Source organism: Lucilia cuprina, chromosome 2 (assembly GCF_022045245.1).
Source record: "Lucilia cuprina isolate Lc7/37 chromosome 2, ASM2204524v1, whole genome shotgun sequence".
Taxonomy (NCBI): domain Eukaryota; kingdom Metazoa; phylum Arthropoda; class Insecta; order Diptera; family Calliphoridae; genus Lucilia; species Lucilia cuprina.
The window spans coordinates 30,636,425-30,661,676 of NC_060950.1; the positions used below are offsets into that span (position 1 = coordinate 30,636,425).

Below are 25,252 nucleotides of genomic sequence, written 5' to 3' on the forward strand. Positions count from 1 at the left end.
AAACCTTAAGAAATAATGGCGATGATGAGAGAGTTGTTCAACAACTCTGACATGAATTACGACTGGAGTTAATTTTTTTGAAAAATTATAAATTAATATTTCAAAAATATCCTTTTTATTTTCATTACAGGTTCACTTAACCCATGATGATTTTGTATCTCTATTCAATATGTCATTTTGGGAATTTGATGAGTTGCCCGGTTGGAAGAAACAAGAATTAAAAAAGAAATATAAATTATTTTAAATGTAATTTTTTATTTATACATTTTTATTTTACAAATTTTCACCCCAAAAAAGGAAAAATTATTAAACTTATACACTATTTTAAACATTTTTAATTTATTAACAAAAAAACGTAAAAAAAATCTTGTAAAAAGCTATTTTATTTTACAAAACAATGTATTTAAAACAAATATAATATATTTATATAAATAAAACTATATAAAAATAAATTATGAATAATATTAAATAAAATATATTGAATTTAACAATAAAATCAAACAATGTTAAGTGGAAATAATTTCAACTTCATCGGAATCGGGTTCATCGCCGGAGGCTGAAATTATCAGAAAAAAAAAAACACACATAATAAAAACAATTAAATATTAAACATATTTCCAGAACTTACTAGGTGGTTCCCTAATGACTTGGACAATTTTCGTTAGACCTCGAAAAAATAAAAATATCATTTCAAAAATATTTAACATGTTGTTGTTATTTTATTTTTAAGTGGTAACTAAAATGAGTAAAAAGGTAAAAATATTTTTAATATTTAAAAATGTATTATTCACTTGTTTTTAATAAAAACTTACTCGGGCATGACTAAAATCGTTGAGGTGTTAAATTTAAATTAGGATTCTTCAGAACCATCATCATCGTCATCACTACCACCTAAACAAAATACAGACAATTCTATATTATGTTGATTTCCTTGTTTTTCAAATAATCTACTTACCAAATGGTAATAATCCCCAAATCATATCAAATAATCCTTGCAATAGATCGAAAAACATTTTGTTTGTTTTTGTGTTTTATAGGAAAAAAAAATTTTAAACTTTTGTCGTGTGTATCGCTTGAACAATTGTTGTAATACTGAATTTTTATTTTTCAAAAAACCAATTAAAATTAAACTGCAATTGTTTTGTTTTTTTTTTTTTTTTTTTTTTTTTGATAATTTACCTTGAAAATTAATAACCATAAATGAGATTCTTAATTAATACCAAATAATACCCCCCTTCAATTAAGAACTGTATTTGTTTACATTTTAGTACATTTATGCATATCTTCGATCTGCATGATTTTATAATTGTTAAACATTTATATGGTTCATTCGAGTGTTTATTTTAAATTCCCCACATTGAGAATTTCAATCCAGATCAATATCAAATCAACTAGTATAACATTTACCCGTCGCTTATTTTGCATTTCAAAACAAACATAACTATTCATATAATATCCGGTTGCTTGCCACAATATTACAATGATTCTCAAACTGTAATGTACACTATAATAAAGTAAATGGCAATAAAGTCAATTTTAAATTTTATTGATCAAAAATCGACTTTTCAAATTCGCACCATTTTCAATCTACACAAAACGTTTTTTCGACTTTTACACATTTCAAACAGTCGATTTTTAGAGCTTTATTCTTCATCATATATTCGTGCTCAAACAGAAATTGCAAAAAAACAAAATACACAATCATATGGTAAATATTGTTATTGTACTCTTGTTTATAAAAACAAGGCAGAGTGTAAGCAGAGCAAGAGTAGCAGAGCGAGAGCAGCACTAGTGTGTTGTTATTGGCTAGAAACATGAAAATATGTATGTGGAGTCTGGCTTAAGTTAGAAACCATAAAAGGGAACTTTTTGGTACTTTTTTGTTTTTAAAAGGTACTTTTGGAATTTTGCTAATTTTTCTAGAAATATGAAATTAAGTATGTAGAGTCTGAATTAGAATTTCAAAAGAAACTTTTGGAATATTCTATAATATTAAACCAAGGGACATGAAATTTAGTACGTTGATTCGGAATTAGATGAGAACCCATAAAAGGTAACTTTTTGGTGCTTTTTCGTTTTTCAAAAGGTACTTTTTGAGTTTTCTATTATAATGAACTTATAAACATGAAAATAAGTATGTAGAGTCCGGATTAGACGAGAACACATCAAAGGGGATTTTTTGGTACTTTTTCGCTCTACAAAAGGTACTTTTTGAATTTTCTATAATATTGAACTTAGAAACATGAAATGAAGTTTGTAGAGTCCGGATTAGGTGAGAACACATAAAAGGAGACTTCTAAGTACTTTTTCGTTCTACAAAAGCTACTTTTTTGAAATTTCTATAATATTGAAACTAGGGGGCTTTTTGGTACTTTTTCGTTCTTCATAAGGTATTTTTCGAAATTTCTATAACATTGAACCTAGAAACGTGAAATTAAGTATGTAGAGTCTGGATTAAGTGAAAACCCATAAAAGGGGATTTTTTTGGTACCTTACCGCTTTGCAATTGGTATTTTTTGATTTTTTGTAATAAAATTCGTACTGACTGTTTTTTAACTCATCATGCTGAAGGGTATATAAGACTCGGCACAGCCGAATATAAAACTCCTACTTGTTTTAACTTCAAAAGGACAAAAAGTCTATATTTTGACTCTAAAAATAGATTCGACTTTCAGACCATTTGACACTTTGAACTAAGGTTCTATAAATCGACTTTCGAATAATCAAAGTCGACTATTTTGTTCCAAAAAAGTCGACAACTCGACCATTATGTGAAAAAAGTCGAAAAATCGACTTTGTAAATAAAACTTGAAAATAGTCGAAAAGTCGTAAAAAGTCAAAAACTCGAAAATAGTAGAAAAAAGTCAAAAATATTCTACAATTTAAAAAGAAGTAGAAAAAAGTCAAAAACTCTAACATATTCGGAAAAAGTCAAAAAATAGACGAAAAAAGTCGGAAATAGTCGGATATAGTCGAAAAGTCGGAAAAAGTCGAGAAGTCGGAAAAAGTCAAAAAAAACTCGAAAAATGCAAAAAGTCGACTTTCATTTTAACTATAGAACCCTACTTTAAACTTATTCGACTTTTCAAACTTTTTAGAAACTGCCTCTCAAAAACTGACTAAACTCTCTATTAAATTTGATGTCGATCAGACCAGTTGACCTCAGCCGGTATCACCTTTAACATTTGGCTAACAAAAATTTGAATCGTGATAAAGTGGAACAAAAACATGTTTTATGTGATCCATATCTTTCAAATTATATGAACACCGGTCCATAATTCACTCTACTATAAGGTATTAAAAACTAGTTAATTTGTAGAAAATTGTTTGAATAAAATTATATTAAGATAATTAATTTGTTTTAAGAAATTAATATATATTTTAATACTGCATAGTTTAGCTTATAATTGAACTAATCCCTCAAAGGAAGACCTCTTTTTATTGGATGTAAGTGTTATCAAGTTTTCTCAGAATGGATCCATTATTGGACTTATGTCATATATTAGACTTTATATTGATCACCAGTTAATGTAAAAGTTATTTTTCATGTATTAATAAAAGATATCGTTATAAAATTTAATATTTCAAAACATTCAGATGTTGAGTATATCAATGAACTTAATTTCTTTAAAATCAGTCCATATTATATGGAATTGCCTTTCCGAAATATAACATTATTATTTTAAAACACAAAAAAATATTTTAATTCCAAAATTCTGCCAAAATTGTATATAATATCTTGTTGTTACGCCCTTTCGATTGTGAGAAAAACTAATTTGTTGTTACGCCCTTTTGAATTTCGTTAATAAAGTCGGAGTTTTTGATAATAGAGTTTTGAAATTTTTTGACAATATGTATTTTTATGTTAATTTTAAATTTTTTGGTTGTTACGTCCTTTTGCATTTTAGGTGAGGATATGTATATTTTATCAAATTATTATTAAATAGAACAATAACATTAAGTAAAAATTGCAAAATTTGGCAATAAACATTATTTAAAAAATACTTTAATGACATTTTAATCTAATTAATTAGCAATAATTATATTAATCAATCATTAATTTTTTAAATAGAATAAAACAAATTTAACTTACAATTGCCAATTAAATATCAACCGGCTTATTTGCTGCATATATTTTTGTTTTTGCATACCCATGACTTAACATTTTTTTTGGTTATCCATCGACTTGATATGAGTGGGAAAGAGAAAGAACATTTGTCACTTGCCTGGTTGCAACAGGCAAGAAACTGCACTACAGTAATTTCTTTAATAAACTGACGAATATTTAACTAAATTTACAACATTTCATAGTTTAAATTATGAAGACTTGCTTTTAATTATTATAAAGAATGTAAATAACTTTTAATTTAATTAGTATTTTTTCAACATCAACTCACAAATAACACAAGCACAAATGTAAACGATTAAAGAACAACTATAGAAATGAAAATAACAGTAGTAAAAGGAGTTGCCAAAATCGAATACTAGTAAACAAGTGCTGCCAGATGGGGAATAAAGGGATATTTAGAATAATCTTTTTTCTTTTGAACAGGGGATTGGTTATTCTAAGGCGGGATTTTTTTAATGTTAAAAAACGGTTAAATTTATTAATCTCCTAAACTAAGTATGTTGGCATAACATAACTTTAATACTTTTGTGGTACTTTATTGAAATCATTGCAAAAGATTTTTTGTATTTTTTATCGTTTCTTAACTTTTGGGTTTTATAAAATATTGCACTAAACATGCAAAGTTTTGATTAAATGAGAATCTATAAACTTTTAGATACCGTTTGTAAATCTATATATATAAAAGAGCAGCGTTACTGACTGACTGATTCATCATCGCACAGCCCAAACGGCTGAGCCTGGAATATTGACAGTAGATGTGTTTTTGGTTATGTAGATCCACTAAGGAGGGATTTTTGGAAATTTGTACATTTACGGGTAAAAAGGGGAAAAAACGGGTAAAACATGTTTTCTTAATTATCTTACACAATATTAGTGATAAAAGAAAAATTTTAAATGCACCTGTATCTACTCTTAAAATGAGCAGATGGGTGTCTGGCACTTTTTTGAAATTCTTTTTTGAATACTTTTAAGGGGTAAAAATGTGTAACAAAGGTGATTTTGGTACCTTTTTGGCCATTTATAACTTTTGAAATAATTAACATAATTAAATTTTTACAAATATTTTGGATACATCTCCAAAAATTATGAGACACCTGTTTCGTACTTTTTTAAAATTCAGTCCATTTTGCGTGTAAAAGGGAGAAAACTGTATTTATGGTACTTTTTTTTAGTACATTAAGAAAACTTTTTCGGTTTATTGCATTATTTCTATTAAATTACGGACTTACACTGTAATATTTATTGTAATAAAATATATATAGAACCAAATTCGAGTAAATTGTTTGGTACCTTTTTGAAAGCACAATTTTTCTGAAACAAATCAATGCAGATTTGAATCATTTGAGTTTTATCTGTAATATATAGATTTAAATATGGAAGATTTTGTAAACTTAATTCTCGAAAAAGTATATTTCTAAGCGAAAAGGGGAAACATTGTACTCTTTTTATTAGTACTTTTCACTTAGGTAAACTTTTTTCCACTTTTGGTACTTTTTCTTCCTTCAAATGATAATTTATGTATGTTCTTTAATATGATCTATTAAACATACACAGACCTCATTAAATAAGTTTCTTTAAGAGACAACTTTTTAGTACTTTTAATCTCATAAATTGTACTTTTTTAATTTTTTAAAATATTCAACCTAGGAACATTAATTTCAACATACATGGTCTGGACTGAATAATATTCTGTAAGTGGGAACTATTTGGTACTTTTCTATTCTTCAAATGGATTCTTTATAATGGTTAACCGGAACACACGGTCCTTATTAAATGAGAATTTATAGAGAGAGGTTTTTGTATTTTTTCGTTTTTCCGATGGTACTTTTTGATATTTTTTACAATATTGAACATAATTTGGGTAGCGAAGCTCCCAGGGTCATTTATAAAAATAAAAGCAATATTTTTTGTAATTTTTTATTGTTTTTTATTAATAATTACCCATCTATTTAATTTAAGATGAAGTAATCAAATACTTAAATCTACTGATTAAAAATTAACAAATTTTATGCGTGTGTCTTATTTAAGGAACAGCCAGTAAATGCCTCCTGCTGGAAACAGTTACGACTGTTCCAAAATTTTGTTTTGTAATAATTTTGACAACAACGAACTACATATATTTATTTAATTATGTTTTGTGTAGAACTATATAGAGATAATTATTTAATAAATATTGTAGTAGTGTATTTAAATAAACATCAATAATAATTTAGAAAAGGTTTAAGATTATATACCTAGAGTTACCTCATTAAATATTAATCCTAATCCTTGTTAAATTAAAAAAAATATGAATATTTGTTTTTTTTATATAACCAAGCTCAATTTAGGTTTAGCATTTAGCGTGTTTCTTCTTTTTTAGATGTTGGAATAGATGTGTAGTGGTGGTAACAATGAATTATGCTCGCTCGATGTTAGACGATTTATTGGGGTTTTCTGAAGGATTTGCCAGCGAATTTGGCATTGGCGCCCAATTCTTCTTCGATGCGGAGAATTTGGTTGTATTTAGCCAAACGTTCAGAGCGGCAAGGAGCGCCAGTCTTAATTTGACCAGTGGACAAACCAACAACCAAATCAGCAATGAAGGAATCTTCAGTTTCGCCAGAGCGATGGGAAACCATGGTGCCCCAGCCGTTTTGCTTGGCCAACAAATGGGCCTTGATGGATTCGGTGACGGTACCGATTTGGTTGACCTTCAACAACAAGCAGTTGCAGGCCTTCTTTTCAACGGCAGTTTGGATACGCTTGGGGTTGGTGACGGTCAAATCATCACCGACAATTTGAATGCTGGTGGCGGCAGTAAGTTTGGCCCAGGCATCCCAATGATCTTGATCGAAGGGATCTTCAATGGAGACAATGGGGAAGTCCTTGATGAATTCTTGGTACAAATCGGCCAACTTTTCGGGGGCAAGCCATTGGGCCTTGTCGCTGTTGGGGTTCTTGAAGTCCAAGTCGTAAACACCATCCTTGAAGAATTCAGAAGCGGCAACATCCATGCCGATTTCAACCTTGCCGGTGTAACCGCCCAAAGCGATGGCATCGGAGATAAGGCTCAAAGCTTCCTTGTTGGATTGAATGTTGGGAGCGAAACCACCCTCATCACCGACAGCGGTGGCATCCAAACCGAATTTGTCCTTGATGACCTTCTTCAAGTGATGGTATACTTCAGAGCCAATCTTCATGGCTTCGGTGAAGCTAGAGGCACCGGTAGGCAAGATCATGAATTCTTGCATGGCCAATTTGTTGCCAGCATGACTGCCACCGTTGATGACATTGAAAGCGGGTACGGGCAAAATGATGTCCTTGTTGCCGGCCAAATCGGCAATGTGTTTGTACAATGGTACACCCTTCTTGGCGGCACCAGCCTTGCAAACGGCCAAGGAAATGCCCAAAATGGCGTTGGCACCAAATTTGCTCTTGTTCTCAGTACCGTCCAATTTCAACATGAAGTTATCGATGGCTTCTTGATCGGTAACTTCCAAATTGGCCTTGATGAGTTCGGGTGCCAAAGTCTTGTTGACATGACCGACGGCTTGCAAGACGCTCTTGCCGTGATAGCTCTTCTTGTCATTATCACGCAATTCCAAAGCTTCGTGAACACCGGTGGAGGCACCAGATGGTACGGCAGCACGGAAAAGACCCAATTCGGTGGTAAGGTCAACTTCAACGGTGGGGTTACCACGCGAGTCGAAGATTTGACGAGCGAAAATGGATTTGATTGGCATGTTGCACCTGAAAAAAAATTTATAGAAAAGAAATTGTTAGGTTGTTGATTATACTTTTTATCAAATTATTAAAAAAAAAGATAATTGCAACAAAGAGTCATTGAACTTAATTTTTAAACAAAAACAAATATTTACTGTGAGACCGAAATTATCAAAAATTAATTATTTGAATGTTTATCATACAACAATACGACTCTAGTCATGAATGCTACAATTATTTTATTATGCATTATTATATACATACATACAGTGAATCAATTAAGTAATTTGCCTATGTAAAATTTTATTAATTTTAAGAAAAAACTGTATGTGAACAATTTTTTTAGCAAAATAAAGCAATTTGTTTGTTGTATTTTTTAAAGAAAATCTTATATTTTAATTTTATACCATAAAAAGTAAAATCGTTGTATTAATTAACGAGATCTTTGATAAAATGTGAACGTATTGTTAATTTTTTGGGCCAATAAAGTATATTGCTTTTTTTATTTTTTTTTTTTTTCATTTCTTTAATATTGCTGCATTATTTTATAAAATTTAATATTTGTATTACTCCTATATATTAGAATAATATTTTTTAGATATTTTATTTAGTGGAACGACTAAATTTGGACATTTCTTAACCAATTTATTATCCTATATACCTATCAGAATTTACCAATATTTGACTTTACATGAAATCTATCGTTTCTTTCATTAAATTTCGAAAATAATAAGTAATTTTGAATTGGATACATGATACGACATGATTAGCTGAAAAATATTGCTTTTGTTGACCTTTGGGGTATGATAACCACCTATATTTTAAAATATCTAAAGTAGGTATTTTTCCTGTACTACACGACAGTTAACTTTACATTGGTCCCAAGCAACCTAAGGTCTGTTTAGAGGTCTAAATTTAAACATAGTGTTCCTCCTAGTTCGTATATGGATTTTGGAGAAGCTAAATCAAGAGTCCAATGATTTTCCTTGGATACAAGTTGCCTCCCTTTGGCTGTTAAAGGTTTTGAAGCACCACTCAGTGCGTTTTTTCTAATAATTCTATGGATCATTTCATCTATTACTCTATATTATATTTTTTAATGTTATTGATTAAACATTTTATAATTATATTTTATTGATTTACACTTGTTCTAGAAATCTAAACTAATTTTTTATATCGAAATTGCCTCATTATTATCTTTTAAACATTTTAAGACATTTTCACCCAATGAGGATATGATCTTTGCAAATCTCTTCCTTTTAACAATAAAACAATAAATTCTAAAAATAATTAAAAAATAATTTGAAAAACCCAATGAAATTAACCGGAATTCTCAATATGCAAAATACTTTATTGACATGCAAATTCTGATGAAAAATAATAAAATGCAACAACAAATGCACCAAAATTTGTATTTTAATATTTTTTCTAATATTTCCCATTTTACACGATCTCTAATTTTTTCTCTTAAAAAAAGGTAGGCAAAAAACTAAGTTGATTTACTGTACATATGTATGTAAATATTTCGTTGAGTGCGAAAAAACTCTTTAGGCTTTGTGTTTACCTATGTATATAGTCCCTATTTTTTGTTATTTCCTGTACTGCGCAAAGCCTGTTTTTATGCTTTATGTATGTATGTATGTATGTATATTTGTTTGAACTATTTGCCCTTAAAATGTCATAGAGAGATTGAGGATGTACACAAAAAATTGAATTTTTATTAATATTTTTTCTAATTTACGATTTTTTTTTGTGGGCCACAGTGCAAATGAAAGGCATACTGAAACAAGCAAATCATTTTTTAATGATCCTCTTTTTTATCTACCACTAGTGGGCAATTCAGTGTAAAATGAATAGTTTACTCTAAAAAGTATATTAGTGGCTTTCGGTAATGAGGTAAAAAGAATTATTTATAGTTAAATGACTGATGTCAGTTCGTAAGATTTGACGAAATTATTACAAATATTCAGTATTTGGAAATTTGCTAATAAAAATACAGTTATTTTTTATTACAATCTTGCATAGTTTTTAACGGAAAAGTTTGTATCACTACCGAAGAATTTCAAATATTTTTTTATGTATAACAAATTAACAATATAATTGCCCATATACATATAAAATATATGTATATAGTATATAGGTACATATGAAAGTATTCAACGTATTTATGGAAAATTTTCTTAAAATATGTATTTGGTTGACCGACGCTTATCAACATCAAAAACGGCAAATACTTATTTCTTTAAAATTTTACAACACAAATGAAGATAAGTATTGGTATTATAAAAAGTTTTAAATGAAAATATAATTTACAAAATAAATTAACATTTTAGAGATTCTAAAAGTAACATCTAAAGTCTGGCAATATGCATTAAACTATTTTGCTAGTTGCACTTTCTTTAGCTAGTTGTCAAAATGACATACACAGTGATGCAATTTTAAGTGCATTTTTATATGCTTGTTCTTTTTCTTTTGTAAAATTAGACAATAAAATAAACAGGAAATAAAATTAACTTAAGAAAAGTAAAAAGAAAGAAAATAAAAGTTTAATAAACTGTATAAAGCAGAAAACTAATAGTAAAGGAGTAAAGGGTATAAACTAAAAATAAACTTGTTTTCAAAATACTATATTTGCCAAATTGAGAAACAATTTCTAGAAAATAAAAGAATATTTAAATAAATGAGTATTATTTAATTAAAAGAACAAAAGTTTAACTTTTTTATAATACTTTCACTTTAAAATTAAATTTATAACAAAAAGACACAGCACAGTAAATTATGATGAGTAAATGAAATCTAAATCTAATGACCTCTAAGCATTAGCTAGAGGTCAAATGAATAAAACACATTTTCTAACAAAAATTAAACTTAAAACACAAAACAAATTATTAATCTTCATAAGACAAATTAAAATTTCTTTAATAATTAAAATAATTTTAGTAAAATCTTTAAAATATTGTATAAAAATTGTTATCTAATAGCACAGCACTTTTTTTGCAACACATTTGTACAAATTTGCATTTTATGATTTTGTTGTAAATTTAAAATAAAAATGCATTTGTATTTAAATTATAAAACAATATCAAATTATTTTAAAAAAAATAATATTACCGGCCGTAATAATTTTAAAAAGTACATTTCAAAAACACAATTCAAAAAAATTTTGTCCACTATTCTTTTTTTTGCTTTTTCCAACTTACTTGTATCTTTTTATTTGCAGTGAATTGACAGAACTAAACTTTAGTTGTTTTATACCCAACAACGACTCTTTAGCGACTGATAATGAGTATTTACGTGTACTAGCATACAATACATTTTTGCCCAACATTATTGTACTTGCCCCCATCATCGTCGAATGGGAGGAATTTGATTTAAGTTCTCTTTGGTTTTGCGCAAAATAATAGAAACAAATATCTCTTTCACAAGATGTGGAAAATTTATTAGTTTATTTACTCGTTAGGGGTTAAAAATTCTGTATTTAGGCCTTTTTTCCACAAGAAAAAATCAATTCAAAATTATGTTTTTTTAGCGGGCGGGGGGTTTGTTTTTATTAATGACCTTGAGCAAGGTGACAAGGGAGAATTCTACCGGCAATAACTTTTTTCTTTTGAATTTCCAGAGAGTAATTTTTATCGTTTTTGTTGTTTGTCATGGAATTTTGTCAGATGTTGTTTTTTTATTATCAAAGCTGCCATATAGTTTTTTCTTGAGGCTTCCTCTAAACAAAATAGAAAATATCCACAAAAGTACTTATTTAAAGGAACGATTTAAATATTTTTATTGTAAACATTTTAAAAAACTAAATATCTATTACATCCACGTTTAGAACATTTAGCTTGCTTGGTGGACGTTAATTTCGTTCTAAAATATTTTCCTGGTCGATCGATAAACTCTTTAGCTTTTCATGACAGATGGTTATATAAATTATACACTTTTATGTAGTAGTATTGTCGATTTCATTATCCATTTCAACAATTCCTTAAAACATTTAAATTTACCAAATCAATTTTAAAATGATAAAAAATCCATGTCACAAAATTTGTTCCTAAAAACTTTACAAATAAAGTCTGGCAAGCCCAAGCATAACTTTTGACAAAATGTTGGAGACAGAAAATAAAGTGATGCCATTATATTTATTTACAAAATAGGCCCGCCGAATAATTTCATAATCATGAATGAATGTTGATATCATAATTTATCTAATCATTAAAAAAAAATCATTACTTTTTGTACAAATTCTTTATAAAAGGTTTATTATAAATGTGTCAATTATAATCTCATATAAACAATTAAATATAATATGTACATATTTAACTATGATGGCCCACCGAATATTTGAAATCATGAAACCTTTTGAAAGTTTGGTTTATCATTTATACCTATTTTTTCTTAAATATTTAATATCTCCAAGGAAAATATTAAAATAAACTGTAATTATCAATTTATATGACGTTTCATCACTTATTTGTGTTTGGTTGAATTATTTAAACCAAAAGGTCAGTGAGTCATCAGTACTACGGCAATTTCATAATGTTCGACTAGTGTTAACAATTTGAAATGAAAGTCAAACTAGCTGGATGTTTCTTTTATGTTGTATGTATAATATATTAATACATACATAATACATACATGCATTATTGACCATATACTATATATCTATCTATCTATCTATCTATCTATCTATCTATCTATCTATCTATCTATCTATCTATCTATCTATCTATCTATCTATCTATCTATCTATCTATCTATCTATCTATCTATCTATCTATCTATCTATCTATCTATCTATCTATCTATCTATCTATCTATCTATCACACGGTGGCAGTATTACTGCTTTTCAGTTTATCTGGCAAACCCGACAACTCTTTTTGTGGTACGGCATCACAACACAAATTGTTTTGATTTTTAGTTTTTCTATTTTCACGTGTATTTAAATATATTGTCTTCTTTTTATATTACATTTAAATAAAAAAGCACAAATATATAAACAAAAATGCCAGAAATAGTAATGCCTGGTGATCGTATAACAGCCGCTGAAGAGATGGCTAAAACAAAGAAAGTAATTTTGGGACCTGGTCTACGGAGACAAGACGAGCAAGTTGTAGCATGCAAAGCTGGAACACTACAACACAAAGAACCCAACACATTTTGGGTGGAAAGTTATCAAAGGAGATACGTTCCCGTAAGAGGAGAAGCAGTCATTGGTGTAGTGACAGCCAAGGCTGGCGATATCTTTCGTGTGGATATAGGAGGCTGTGAACAAGCATCTCTTTCCTATTTGGCTTTCGAACAAGCAACCAAGAAAAATCGTCCCGATGTTAATACAGGCGATTTAGTATATGCACGACTTATAGTGGCCAGTAAAGATTTCGAACCCGAATTAGTGTGTGTTAATTCAGTGGGTAAAAAAGGCAAACTGGGCGTACTACCGGACGGATTCGTTTTTAATTGTAGTTTAAATTTGGCACGTATGATTTTGCGCGAAGATTGTCCACTATTGGCGGCGCTAACGAAGGAGATGCCATTTGAAATTGCGGTGGGTTTAAATGGGCGCATCTGGATTAAGGCAAAAACGGTGAAAGAAACTATAGCAGTGGGTAATGCTATTTTGGCGGCAGAACATGCTTCCAATGAGCAAATTGCAAAAATATGTGAAAATATTGGAAATATATTATTTACTTGATTTGATGATAAATTTTGAAAAAAGGAAGTATTTTGAGTTTTATTTAAAGATACATACATACTAACATAGATAGACTGGAGTATATCTGATTGAGATGTTTTAAAAAGACAGTACATTAAAATGTTTGAACATGAATTCATTATTTTTGTATTTATTAGATCAAAAAGGGATTCCGCAAGCCCATTGGGCCTAATTGATTAGTCTACAATGTCATTGTATCATCTGTACTAGTTTAACTGAAAATTTTTAACAGAAGAGTACCAATTTTACACGAAAAGTACTTAAAATTAGTCAAACATTTCTGCCAACACTTTTACTAAAAGCTGCCACCTGTAAGATCTCTTTGTTTTGTCCAAACAAATAAACAACTCTGTTATTATTTTTATTTATTAATTTTTTTTGTTGATTTTTCTTATCAATTAAATCTTTATTTTATAATAAACTCATTACAATAACATAGAGAGATAAAACTCAAATCATCACTTCGTTCTATACAGATTAGTTATGAACTATGAACTTTTTTGAAATTTTGGGTTTTACTGTGCTAATTTACTGCGTAATTTACTTTCTCCTATGGATCTTTTTGGACTGTAATGTGGCACTTTGGTTGAAGATACGTTTTGGTGTGCACATTTCCACTTTGCGGGGTCAAGTGGTATGGATTACTGGAGCTTCCAGTGGCATTGGTAAGGGTTTGGCTTTAAATCTAGCCCGCCATGGTGTACGATTAGTATTATCCGCCAGACGTGAGGCCCTATTAGAAGAAGTGAAAGAAGAATGTTTGGCAGAGGCTAAGGGACTATTAGCGGCCAAAGATGTATTGGTGTTGCCCATGGATATGCTTAAGTTGGAGACTCACAACCGCTGTCTGCTGGAGGTTTTAAATTACTTTGGCAAATTGGACATTTTAGTCAATAATGCTGGACGTTCCCAAAGAGCCAATTGGGAAGACATTGACATTCAAGTAGATCGTGAACTTTTTGAATTGGATGTATTCTCTGTTTTGCATCTCAGCCGTTTAGTGGTACACTATTTTCTGGAGCAGGCTGGCGGTAAGGGTCATATAGCGGCTACTTCCAGTGTGGCGGGCTTGACTACTGTACCATTTTCGGCCAGTTATTGTGGTGCCAAACATGCTCTAAATGCCTATCTACAATGTTTAGCCATGGAACATCCTTCTTTGGATATTACAATATTTAATCCGGGTCCAGTGGCTACAGATTTCCTACAGGAAGCCTTTACGGCCAAACCCAATAGCAAAGTGGGACAAAGTACTAAAAATCAAAAACGTTTAACAGCCGACAGATGTGGTTTTCTCTTTGCCACTGCTTTGGCTAATAAAATGGAATTGGTTTGGTGTGGCCTGTTTCCAGTTAATTTCCTGGCTTATGTCTCACGTTATACTTTGTTGAGTGCTATACTTAAACAATTTATGACTCAAAATACTTTAAACAAAATAAGAGAAGGTAAAATTTAAAAAGAGTTTAGATGCCATCATAAGTTCAACGTTTGTTGTATAATAAATAAAATTCCAATTTAAATCTACAAAATTTATATGTAATAATTAAGCATTTAAATTTGTGTTAAATTACAAGAAATTGTACATATATGATAAAAATGTGAGTCAGACGAAAGTTAATTTAATTAACCTAATTTGAATTGTATTAATTTTAGCAAAGTTTTCTTAAATAATAGAAAATGTAATTTATATCCTGTTTTAAAGTTGATTAATAAATAAATGTAACGAAAGATTCAAATTATTTCCAAAAAAATGAAATTTGTTTGAAATTATAAGCTAAATTTCTTGTAAATGTTTAAATTTTAGTAAAATTCATTCTTTTACAAATTATCTATTTACTTGCGTATAGATCAGTTCTAAAACCAAAACTTATTATGCAAAATTGAAATAAACACGACAATTATAGATTACTAGCATACCCTGAATTACATACAAAATTTGTTTACTTTTATAGAAAATTAAAATTGAATAAAATTATTTTTATGTTTTAGTTTTTTCCAACTACCCTTTCGTCGTTTCCATTTTCATTGTCCGCACTGTCCTCTCCTCCTTAAATTTTTCTTTGTTTTTTTCTAATTTTTTTTTTCCATTTTTGTTCCCACGATTAAGCTCGTTCAGACGGACCATCCACGCAGTGACGGCATACGTGAACTAGGCAACTAACTTTCAACAGAGCTTTGCCATGACGCTAAGGGGAATTGCTCACGACTAGTTTATTTACGTACTAACTAGCCACTCAGGACCTCGGCACAACTACCACTAACCTTGACCATAAAAGTACAATTATAACGTGCCACTCCAAACGGTAAAGCCCTTTTCAACCAAGAGCGAACCTGCGATGGGCAGTCACGTATCATCTTTGTCCTGTTATGCATTAATAGGCTAGGTACCACCTATCGATAGACATAACCCTGACAGGATGAGCAACCATTAGTTGTATAATCCTTTAGAGTCATGACCACCCGTGAGAAAGAGTAATGAAGTCTCCTAAGCCAGAGAGACCATGACCACGGAATATACGTAAGCCCTCGCATCGCAACAAGATTGTTACTCAGGCGATATAATATTATTAAAAAAATATCATAAAATTATTAAAAAAAACATCGGAAAACCGAAAAAGTTCAAAAATCTCTCTCTCAATAAATTGAATTTATTGAGAGACTGTAAATAACTGTTATTCTGAAATTTTTAACCCAAAATCGCTATGTTGGAGTCAACGAAGACCTATACTTTTATATACCAATATACTCGTAATGATGCGTTTATTCAGAATACACGGTGATTTTAAAAAAAACGATCTTAGCTCCACAAATAACAGTTAAAAAAAACTCTTTTTTAAAAGTTTCATTTGAATTTTTATTTTTAGGTTGAAAAATAACTTTTTCAGATGGATTTTTATTTTTAAAGTCACAAAATAACTGTTATAAATCAACTTTTTTGATATAACTTATAAGTGTTACGGTCCCTGATAAATTCTCATTTAATAATTGTGTTTGTTTCGGTTAACCATTATAAAAACGTACCATTTGAAGAATAGAAAAGTACCAAAAAGTCCCCGCTTACAGAATGTTATTCAGTCAAGATCATATATTTTAAAATTAATGTTCCTAGGTTGAATATTTTAGAAAATTAAAAAAAGTACAATTTATGAGATAAAATGTACTAAAAAGTTGTCTCTTAAAGAATCTTATTCCATGAGGACTGTGTATGTTTAATAATCATGTATTTTGAGTTCATATTAAAGAACATACAAAGAGTATCATTTAAAGAAAAAAAAGTACCAAAAATGGAATAAATTTTACTTAAGTAGATTAATTTTACTTTGTAGAAATATACTTTTTCGATAATTAAGTTTACAAAATGTTCCGTATTTAAATATATATATATATATATAACACAGATAAAACTCAAACGATTCAAATCTGTATTCATTTGTTCCAGAAAAAAAGTGCTTTCAAAAAGTTCCAAACAATTTACTTCAATTTGGTCCTATATAGGCCTTAGTACTCGAATTCCAAAATAATAATAATAATAATATACCAACAGCTTATTTTATGTGAGTAAATAAACTACTTTTTCATATTTTATAAAAAATGACCCAATGAGTTTGAATAAAATTAAATTTCCCGTTTTTTTCTTTTTGGTACTTTTTTTCCCCAGTGAAATAGCAAACATTTTATTTCAATAAATATTACAGAGTTAGTCCGTAATTTAATAGGAATAATTCAATAAACTGAAAAAGTTTTCTTAATGTTCTAAAAAAGTACTATAAATACAGTTACACCCAAACAGTTTACACCCAAAAAGGACTGAATTTAAAAAAAAAGTACGAAATAGGTGTCTCATAATTTTGAGAGATGTATCTAAAATATTTAGAAAAATTTAATTATGTTCATTAGTTCAAAAATTATAAAGGGCCAAAAAAGGTACCAAAATCACCTTTGTTACCATTTTTACCCCTTAAAAGTACGAATTTCCAAAAAGTACCAGACACCCATCTGCTCATTTTAAGAGTAGATACAGGTGCATTAAAAATTTTGCTGGTATTATTACTATTGTGTAAGATAATTAAGAAAACTTGTTTTACCCGTTTTCCCCTTTTTACCCGTAAATGTGCAAATTTCCAAAAATCCCTCCTTAGTGGATCTACATAACCAAAAACACATCTACTCTCAAAATTTCATGATTCTAGGTTCAGCCGTTTGGGCTGTGCGATGATGAATCAGTCAGTCAGTAACGCTACTCTTTTATATATATAATATATAGATATACTTAGATTATTGAACGGGAGATTGTTCACGGTTGGTACGATGGTACTTTTTTGATACTATTTGATGTGCAAAAGTACCGTGATACTCCCGAGTCTTATTTGATACTTTCAGGGCTACAATCTCAATATCCTATTATCATTTAACCGGTAGTAAATCTGTCTGTAAAAATAATTTTTATGTATGGGAACTTTCAATAAATCGGTTTAAAATAACAAGAGAATTAGAATATGGGGATAAAAGTTTCTTTAAAATTTAAAATACTTTTTTAAAATTTTTGTTTTGGCACTTATTCTCAAAAATGCATCAAATAAAAGTTGTAGGAAACAGCTACTAAAATACTCTATAACTTTAGTAGCTGTTTCTCTTCAATATTATCAGACAAAATGTTAATATAGTTGAAACCCTGAGACTATGTTAGACGCTTCTATAAGATTATTCGCTGAGTTCGAATATTACTTCATATTTTCTCTATCACATCTGGAATCTGAGATATTATGTCCTGAGTTTTGAGAAATCGCAATTTTTGTCCCTTTTCGACACTTATAACTTTATAACATCATATGGGTTATATATGGTATAGTCGGTAACGAAAGAGCGAATGTAATAGCTTTAAAGGGAAGGGAGCTCAAGGCAGTTAAACTGACGAACGCAAAGCCATTCGACGCAACAAAAGCTGAACTAAAAATATGGGTGAGAGAATCCCATAAGACCTCTTGGAATAATGAAACAGTGGGTAGAACCACGAAAATCCTATTGGGGACCCTGATGAGAGCAAGACGAAAAATCTCCTCAAAATGAGCAAGTCTGAAGTTAGTATGATAGTACGTATTCTGAGTGGACAGCATGTGGAGAGGACAGTAAAACTCTGGAGCACTTTCTTTGCCACTGCCAGGCATTCGTCGAAGTTAGATCCTTGGAAGTGATGTTGTTCTGGAAATAACATTCCTGACTAACATTGATTGGAAGATTCTTAGGAATTACATTCAAGGAACTGAGTTTCTGATAAATAATTCATTCAGTTCCTTTTTTTCATGATAAAGAGCGCACAATAGGCCCGATTGTGGCCTAGGTGAATTTCTTCGGATTTGATGTAGTACACATCCTCATATCAACCTAACCTAAGTACTTTAAGATCCAAAAAAATACTCTCTGAAATATTTTTTGATACTGAAACAAAATCTCTTTTTCCATTCCTGAGAAGAAACAAACTCCCGGGGAATTTATTATTCAAAATAAGCCCGAAATTTTACTTTACAAATAATTCACAAAAATAGAATTTTATGCTGAAATATGGAGTAACTTACTTCACATTAAAACTATTCCATTAATTGTTTATAGGCAGACAGTACATCAAATTCATATTCCATAAATTCCAAATTAATTTCTGGTTCTGGTATAACGTAAGTGTTGGGAGCAACTGTATCCAGAAAGTCTTGTAACTCCGGTGCAGGAATTTTATCATTATTAGGAATATATTTTTTAGGAATTGACATTTTATCTTTTGGCAATAAAATAGAATCATTGACATTTATGGGAGTAAGATTTTTGAATAACTTGTGATTGGCGCCAAAATTTAATTTTGTCGTATACTAAAATATCAAGTTAAAATTTAAGCATTTAAAGTTGTAAATATTTCTAGTTACTTACTTTGGAGGGATTTAAGTGCACGTTGTCTTCAGTTTTATTTGTATTCTTTAATAAATTAGTTTTTTGCAATTGCTCTATTTGCTGTTTTTGCCTCAGAGTGGAATTCTGTGTGGGTTTAGTTAATTTCTGTCTTTGTGGACATTTTTGGCAAGAACATGAACAGGAAGCTATACATTTGGATTTTAAAGTAGGTTTTGAATTCATTATGTTAGAAATTATGGTGTTAAATTAAGCGAAATAATAATTATCCTTTAATTAAATGAAATGTAATTTGATTTTGTATGGTACCAGAGACGGAAAATATAACAGAGTGGTACTTTTTATGATTGATTGTCACGAATAAGGGGATATTTTTAGAAAAATTTATAAAAGTTGAAAGTTACTTAAAAGTTACTCCGATTTTATTTTATCTTGCCTATAGAAGTTTTTCAGGATTAGAAGAAGAACTCGAAATGGTTAAAAAGAGGAAGTAATTTTTATAAAATAAAAGAGGAAAAATTAATACTCAATTGAATGAATTTGTATACATTTCTTAATTATTACCCTACTCCACCTTGGCAAGAGCTGGAACTATGCTTAGCAGAATGGATATAGATCAGTTCTGCGGTATACCACTACTTGCAATTAAGTGGCAAATCAGTGAAAACTGCCTCTACATCGCTCGCGACAAATGGTCGCGTGAACACATGTGCTCATTATATAGAATACTGTGGCCACAAATGGATCCTCACAGGTCTAAATATCATCTTGGTCTCCAAAGACCGCAGTTAAGTAGGCTGATATCGATAATCACTGGCCACTGTAAATTTGGGAACCATGCAAGACGCCATGTCAAAACGAGGATATAGAAGAGACTATTACCTATTGGATCGACCTATTTTGGTGATCTATCCGAATTGTCAAACAGTCAATTAGGACGTTTTCTAGAGTTCATTAATTTGTCAAAATGGGTGTGAGTCCTATTACTCTCTGTTCTTCCACTCTTCCCTCTCTTTTCTTCTCTTTTCTTTTTCTTACAGGTATTTTTACAAAAGGGATCAACATGGACCCAAGTAAAGCCGAAATTGGCTACCTGTGAAAACCTAAGCTACTCCACTATAGTGTGGATGGTATTATGCGTTTGTGCTGATGTTTGTAACACCCAAAAATATTGGATCTAGAGCTACCTTAAAGTATACCAATCGACGCAGAATCACTTTCTGAGTCAATTTAGCTATGTCCCTCCGTATGTCTGTCTTTGTAAACCTTGTGTGCACGCTACAGGTCGCAATTTTCAAGACAATTTGATAAAATTTGGCACATACTCTTTTCTTGGTTCAAGAACGAACGCTGAAATTGGTCCATTATTTCGACTAGCCCCCATACAACCGTATCCCCCGAATTGGGCCTTTAGGCTCATAATTACGTTAAATGTTCTATTATGTCAACAAAAATCTGCAAAACTTAGTTTTAAAGAATAATAAATGACAATACAAATTTTTATAGTGATCGGCCTCATTTGACCGTAGCCCCCATAGAAACTCCCCTTCAGAAAATGTGTTGAAGGTCAAAATTCACTTATACTCTCTAATAAAACTATTAAAATCTACATAAATAACTTTGAAGTAGACGTAAATTCCTTTACCAAAATTTACAAGGATATTTACCCTTACTCCCCTATGAGCCCTCGTCTAGAAAATTTCTTTTTTTTCAATAATACGTAAAAATATTCCACAGTACGGCTAAAGAACAAATTAAATGCTTTATTTATTAAAAATTATCCACTTAACATACTGATTGGTGTAGGTTATCATACAGTCGTCAATGTCCGACTATAGATTTATACTTGTTTCAACATGGTTTGTTACAGTTTAAAAAATTCGTGAAAATTTTTCTGGTTGATAAAAATAACAGTTGACAACCATTAAAAATAACATTCCCATCTCGGATGGATAGTAATAACAATGTTGCCACCGTTTTAAACTATCACAATTTTCCTAAATCCCTTAATTTTATTTTATGTAACAAGGGATCATTTGTAATTTCAATCTCTTGCGTATGTTTTTTCTTTTTATTTCATTTTGCCACAAAATATGGATGATGCCTTTCTGCAATGATAGCGTCATTCTTACAATTTCTTATTACGATTTATTCTTCAAGACTTCCTTAACATGAGCTGGCACTTTCACACGTTTTCTTTTAGCTTTCATATCCTTTTTACTCTTATCATCTATCTTATGTTCCTTATTGTTGCCATCAGATTTCTGCAATTGCTGCTTTTCATATTGTCTTTGTTTTTTACTCTTCTTACAGGAAAGAGGATTAGGGTTTTTGGGACCTTTTTGTTTACGTTTTGGTAACTCGTTTTCCTTTTTAACTATACCTTCTTTTTGTTTAAGAAATTCAATTTTCTTCTCTGCCTCTTGAGGCAAGAGATTATTGGCTTTCTTGTGTACCCATTTTTTTGAAGCATCTGAAGGAGCCTCCAGAACGGGAGCAGCTTTGTGTAGGTATAGCAGACAACGTCCGGGCACTTTGCGAAGGCTGCCTTGTAAGGCACGATCTTGACTGGCAACTATATAGCGGGAATCTTTGGTCTATAACACAAAAAAAAATAATTTTGGAGGATTCATAGTTTTAATCAAATTTCCTACTCACCATTTGTTTAATACATTCAGCAGCAGTTACAGGTTTTCCCTCATGACCACACTTGTGCACATAAAATTGCTTGACAATTTGTGTAGCTCCAGTAAGTGGCGCTCCCAATGATTCCGCCTCCAAAATAATACATTGTGTTGTTAGCAGTTTTACTTGAGTTTGAAAGTATTTCTTTATTTGTTCTTCGATTATAACTTTATTCTAAATGGAAATTCACAACAGAATTGTTAAATATTCTAGAAATTTTTGTTTAATTTCATACCTTTAAAGCGGCTTGACAGAATGTGGCATCCACTAACACTTGATAAGGTTCATGATAATTGAAATGTGTGGCAAAAAACATTAAAGTTTTGTGAGATTTTTTATAACGTGTTATTTTCATTTTTTATTCACAAAAACTATAATTGTCTTACAAAAAGTTATTTAAAAACAAAACAAATTGCAAAAACACACAACACGATTAGCTTCTTCTTGTTTTATGGTTGTTAATCATTCACAAACACGTGGAAACTAGAAGAAGCATTGTTTTCTTTTCTTCAATAATTCACAATAGTTTTAGAGTTGCCAAAATTTATTTTAAATTAAACGTTAAATTAAAACAAAAACTTTTATAATATTAATTTAAAATCACAAAATCAAGTTATTTAAATAAATGTTTCCTCATTTTTGTTGTTAATAGTGTAAAATTGCTAAGAACTTATTAAATTGCTTTATTCAGTCAAAAATACTATGGCAACATTATTTATAACAATGACAGCTGTTAAAATGCATCCTTCTCTCCTTTTAACTTTGACAATTGCACAATTTACATTTGTTGGTGTGTATGTGCGGTTTGTTATGTTTACATTGTGAGTTTTATTAGTTAATTTTTTATTAATTTGATTAATAGTTAGCAATTAAATAGAAAAACTTGTGCAAATTATTAAACAATGAAGATGTAACAAAGTGTAATCGTCTGATATTTATACGAATAAAGTGTTAAAATGTTAATTAAAACTTCCGTAACTTGAAACGTAGAAAAAGGGTAAGAAAAATTACTTTTAATTTTCTTAAACCAAAGTTCGTTTGTTTTCTTTTTTATAATTTATTATTTATGAGATCAAGATTATTAAGAATTGCGTACATATACATATGTATGTATATGTATACATAATCTTTATATAAAATAGCTTCTAAATAGCTGGCTGCCAGTAGCTTCTTTGATTAGATGCTAGGAGTGGTAAGTATTTTAGAGTATATTATACGCTTGTAGAAATTTCAAAATCTCCAAGATTTCTATTCATATGTACATAATTTGATTTACTGTGGGGTCATAAAATTGAACTTTCCTTTAGATATATCATTGACCTAGAATTAACCTAGATCTGATCCAGAACTGAATTGAAACAAAAACAGACTTTAACTAGAACTGATATAGAACTGAATTAGAACTGAACTAGAACTGAACTAGAACTGAACTAGAACTGAACTAGAACTGAACTAGAACTGAACTAGAACTGAACTAGAACTGAACTAGAACTGAACTAGAACTGAACTAGAACTGAACTAGAACTGAACTAGAACTGAACTAGAACTGAACTAGAACTAAACTAGAACTGAACTAGAACTGAACTAGAACTGAACCAGAACTGAACCAGAACTGACCTAGAACTGAACTAGAACTGAACAAGAACTGAACTAGAACTGAACTAGAACTGAACTAGAACTGAACTAGAACTGAACTTGAACTGAACTGAACTAGAACTGAACTTGAACTGAACTGAACTAGAACTGAACTAGAACTGAACTAGAACTGAACTAGAACTGAACTAGAACTGAACTAGAACTGAACTAGAACTGAACTAGAACTGAACTAGAACTGAACTAGAACTGAACCAGAACTGAACAAGATCTTAATTAGGGCTGATAGATTATCCGATTTTTTTGGAATATTAAATATTTTTACTCATTAGTAATTAAAGATGTAGAGTGCTTTGCAATCAATTTAAAACTCAACCGTCACTTGTTTCTTACATATTACTCATTCAAATAATAAAAACTTCACTATCATTTATTAAGTTCTTTGTGTTAGCCCGTACCCGTCATAACAACAAGTTTTCAATGTCTTTTTTGCAAAAAAAAAATCCTTCAATTTTATATAGAAATGTATTTTCTTAAAACAATTATTTATATAGTAATTGCCAATCAAAAGGTCTTCTGTAAGAGGCTAATGAACGATTTATATGATTCTTATTTTTATTGTTAGTGGAAAAAAATAAAAACTTATTTTTATAATATGTATTATGAAAATATTATGGAAAAAAATAATCGTATTGCTATTTTAAATAAATTTAAGTTGCAAACTTGTATTGCATTCAAATTAGATATTTATAAGTTAGAAGATGACGTCTAAAAAATGAGAAGCGGAAAATTCATCAATGAATTTGAAGGTCTACGCGACCACAGTCAGGTATAAAATGCAATTTATTTTGTGTAAAAAAATGTTTTCTAATTGTTAGATATTAATTAGGTGTGCGTAGTATATTTTAGATTTTAATGTAAAATATTGTACAATTTGAAATATTAAGTGGCAGGATAATATTGTGTTATTATAAAAGAGACATAAAGATTAGATTTCATTTGTGTTTAAATTTGAAAATATTTTTCTTTTAATTAATATTATTTTATTAATTAACCTTGAACTTAAAAAATATTCTAAAATTTGTCACATATATTCTAAATTGAATTTTAAAACGGATTTTATTTAGTCTGACCTAAATTTGTTAGTTTATACTTAAAAACAACTAATCTAGAAATATAGTTTCCAATTAGTTTTTTTATTTTATTTTTGCAACTAATGGCTGTTATCAGCTAATGTATAAAAAAATTACTAAATAGCTAATAAAATAAAAAGTTCGCAAATAGTTTTTTTAATAAAGATGTAATATTTTAAAACAATTAAATTAATTTTTATAATAAAACAATCAGGGACATTGTTGCTAATTTGAAGTTCTTCCCGTAAAATCTAACGATTTTAAGTGAACATTATATAGTCCATAGTGTAGTATATAGCCTAGTCTATAGTCTAGTCTACAGTCTAGTCTACAGTCTAGTCTACAGTCTAGTCTATAGTCTAGTCTATAGTCTAGTCTATAGTCTAGTCTATAGTCTAGTCTATAGT

The 25,252-nt window shown here is 29.8% G+C and overlaps 6 protein-coding genes and 1 long non-coding RNA gene across 7 annotated transcripts in view; 3 read left to right on the forward strand and 4 right to left on the reverse strand.

Annotated features, from left to right (window-relative positions):
• Positions 1 to 340, forward strand: part of LOC111689331 (villin-like protein quail) — a 32,775-nt gene extending 32,435 nt beyond the window's left edge. The window contains exon 8 of the mRNA XM_046953700.1: positions 131 to 340. Within this exon, the coding sequence (XP_046809656.1) occupies positions 131 to 244 (114 nt within the window). The 3' untranslated portion in view covers positions 245 to 340. The remainder of the gene's footprint in view (positions 1 to 130) is intronic.
• Positions 341 to 398: 58 nt separating this feature from the next.
• On the reverse strand, positions 399 to 1,148 carry LOC124418507. The gene is made up of 4 exons (XR_006940039.1): positions 956 to 1,148; positions 813 to 891; positions 629 to 736; positions 399 to 556 (listed from the first exon to the last, which is right to left on the reverse strand). It is a non-coding gene; the product is annotated as an uncharacterized LOC124418507 (long non-coding RNA).
• Positions 1,149 to 6,032: 4,884 nt separating this feature from the next.
• Positions 6,033 to 11,187, reverse strand: LOC111689334 (enolase). Its single transcript, XM_023451806.2, has 2 exons — positions 11,032 to 11,187; positions 6,033 to 7,858 (listed from the first exon to the last, which is right to left on the reverse strand). Exons 1-2 carry the CDS (start codon positions 11,178 to 11,180, stop codon positions 6,550 to 6,552), a joined length of 1,458 nt encoding a protein of 485 aa, XP_023307574.2. The 5' UTR covers positions 11,181 to 11,187; the 3' UTR covers positions 6,033 to 6,549.
• Positions 11,188 to 12,693: 1,506 nt separating this feature from the next.
• Positions 12,694 to 13,545, forward strand: LOC111689333 (exosome complex component RRP40). Its single transcript, XM_023451804.2, has one exon. It carries the CDS (start codon positions 12,829 to 12,831, stop codon positions 13,516 to 13,518), a length of 690 nt encoding a protein of 229 aa, XP_023307572.1. The 5' UTR covers positions 12,694 to 12,828; the 3' UTR covers positions 13,519 to 13,545.
• Positions 13,546 to 13,875: 330 nt separating this feature from the next.
• LOC111689332 (dehydrogenase/reductase SDR family member 7) lies at positions 13,876 to 15,541 on the forward strand. The gene has a single exon (XM_023451803.2). The coding sequence runs from the start codon at positions 14,030 to 14,032 to the stop codon at positions 14,993 to 14,995; it is 966 nt and encodes a 321-aa protein (XP_023307571.2). The 5' UTR covers positions 13,876 to 14,029; the 3' UTR covers positions 14,996 to 15,541.
• A 3,419-nt stretch (positions 15,542 to 18,960) lies between these two features.
• LOC111689336 lies at positions 18,961 to 19,751 on the reverse strand. The gene is made up of 2 exons (XM_023451808.2): positions 19,456 to 19,751; positions 18,961 to 19,397 (listed from the first exon to the last, which is right to left on the reverse strand). Exons 1-2 carry the CDS (start codon positions 19,657 to 19,659, stop codon positions 19,125 to 19,127), a joined length of 477 nt encoding a protein of 158 aa, XP_023307576.2. The 5' UTR covers positions 19,660 to 19,751; the 3' UTR covers positions 18,961 to 19,124.
• A 1,811-nt stretch (positions 19,752 to 21,562) lies between these two features.
• Positions 21,563 to 22,586, reverse strand: LOC111689335 (rRNA-processing protein UTP23 homolog). Its single transcript, XM_023451807.2, has 3 exons — positions 22,355 to 22,586; positions 22,093 to 22,293; positions 21,563 to 22,031 (listed from the first exon to the last, which is right to left on the reverse strand). The coding sequence occupies exons 1-3, from the start codon at positions 22,472 to 22,474 to the stop codon at positions 21,576 to 21,578; spliced, it is 777 nt and encodes a 258-aa protein (XP_023307575.2). The 5' UTR covers positions 22,475 to 22,586; the 3' UTR covers positions 21,563 to 21,575.
• Positions 22,587 to 25,252: the final 2,666 nt, after the last annotated feature.

Coding starts and splice junctions, on each gene's coding strand:
- LOC111689334 (XM_023451806.2), bottom strand. CDS start 11,180: ATGATGGGGGCAAGTACAATAATGTTGGGCAAAAATGTATTGTATGCT. Junction 7,859..11,031: donor CTGCAAATAAAAAGATACAA/GTAAGTTGGAAA, acceptor ATTTTTTTTCAG/GTGCAACATGCCAATCAAAT.
- LOC111689333 (XM_023451804.2), top strand. CDS start 12,829: ATGCCAGAAATAGTAATGCCTGGTGATCGTATAACAGCCGCTGAAGAG.
- LOC111689332 (XM_023451803.2), top strand. CDS start 14,030: ATGAACTTTTTTGAAATTTTGGGTTTTACTGTGCTAATTTACTGCGTA.
- LOC111689336 (XM_023451808.2), bottom strand. CDS start 19,659: ATGAATTCAAAACCTACTTTAAAATCCAAATGTATAGCTTCCTGTTCA. Junction 19,398..19,455: donor TGCACTTAAATCCCTCCAAA/GTAAGTAACTAG, acceptor TTGATATTTTAG/TATACGACAAAATTAAATTT.
- LOC111689335 (XM_023451807.2), bottom strand. CDS start 22,474: ATGAAAATAACACGTTATAAAAAATCTCACAAAACTTTAATGTTTTTT. Junction 22,294..22,354: donor TCTGTCAAGCCGCTTTAAAG/GTATGAAATTAA, acceptor ATTTCCATTTAG/AATAAAGTTATAATCGAAGA. Junction 22,032..22,092: donor CTGAATGTATTAAACAAATG/GTGAGTAGGAAA, acceptor TTTGTGTTATAG/ACCAAAGATTCCCGCTATAT.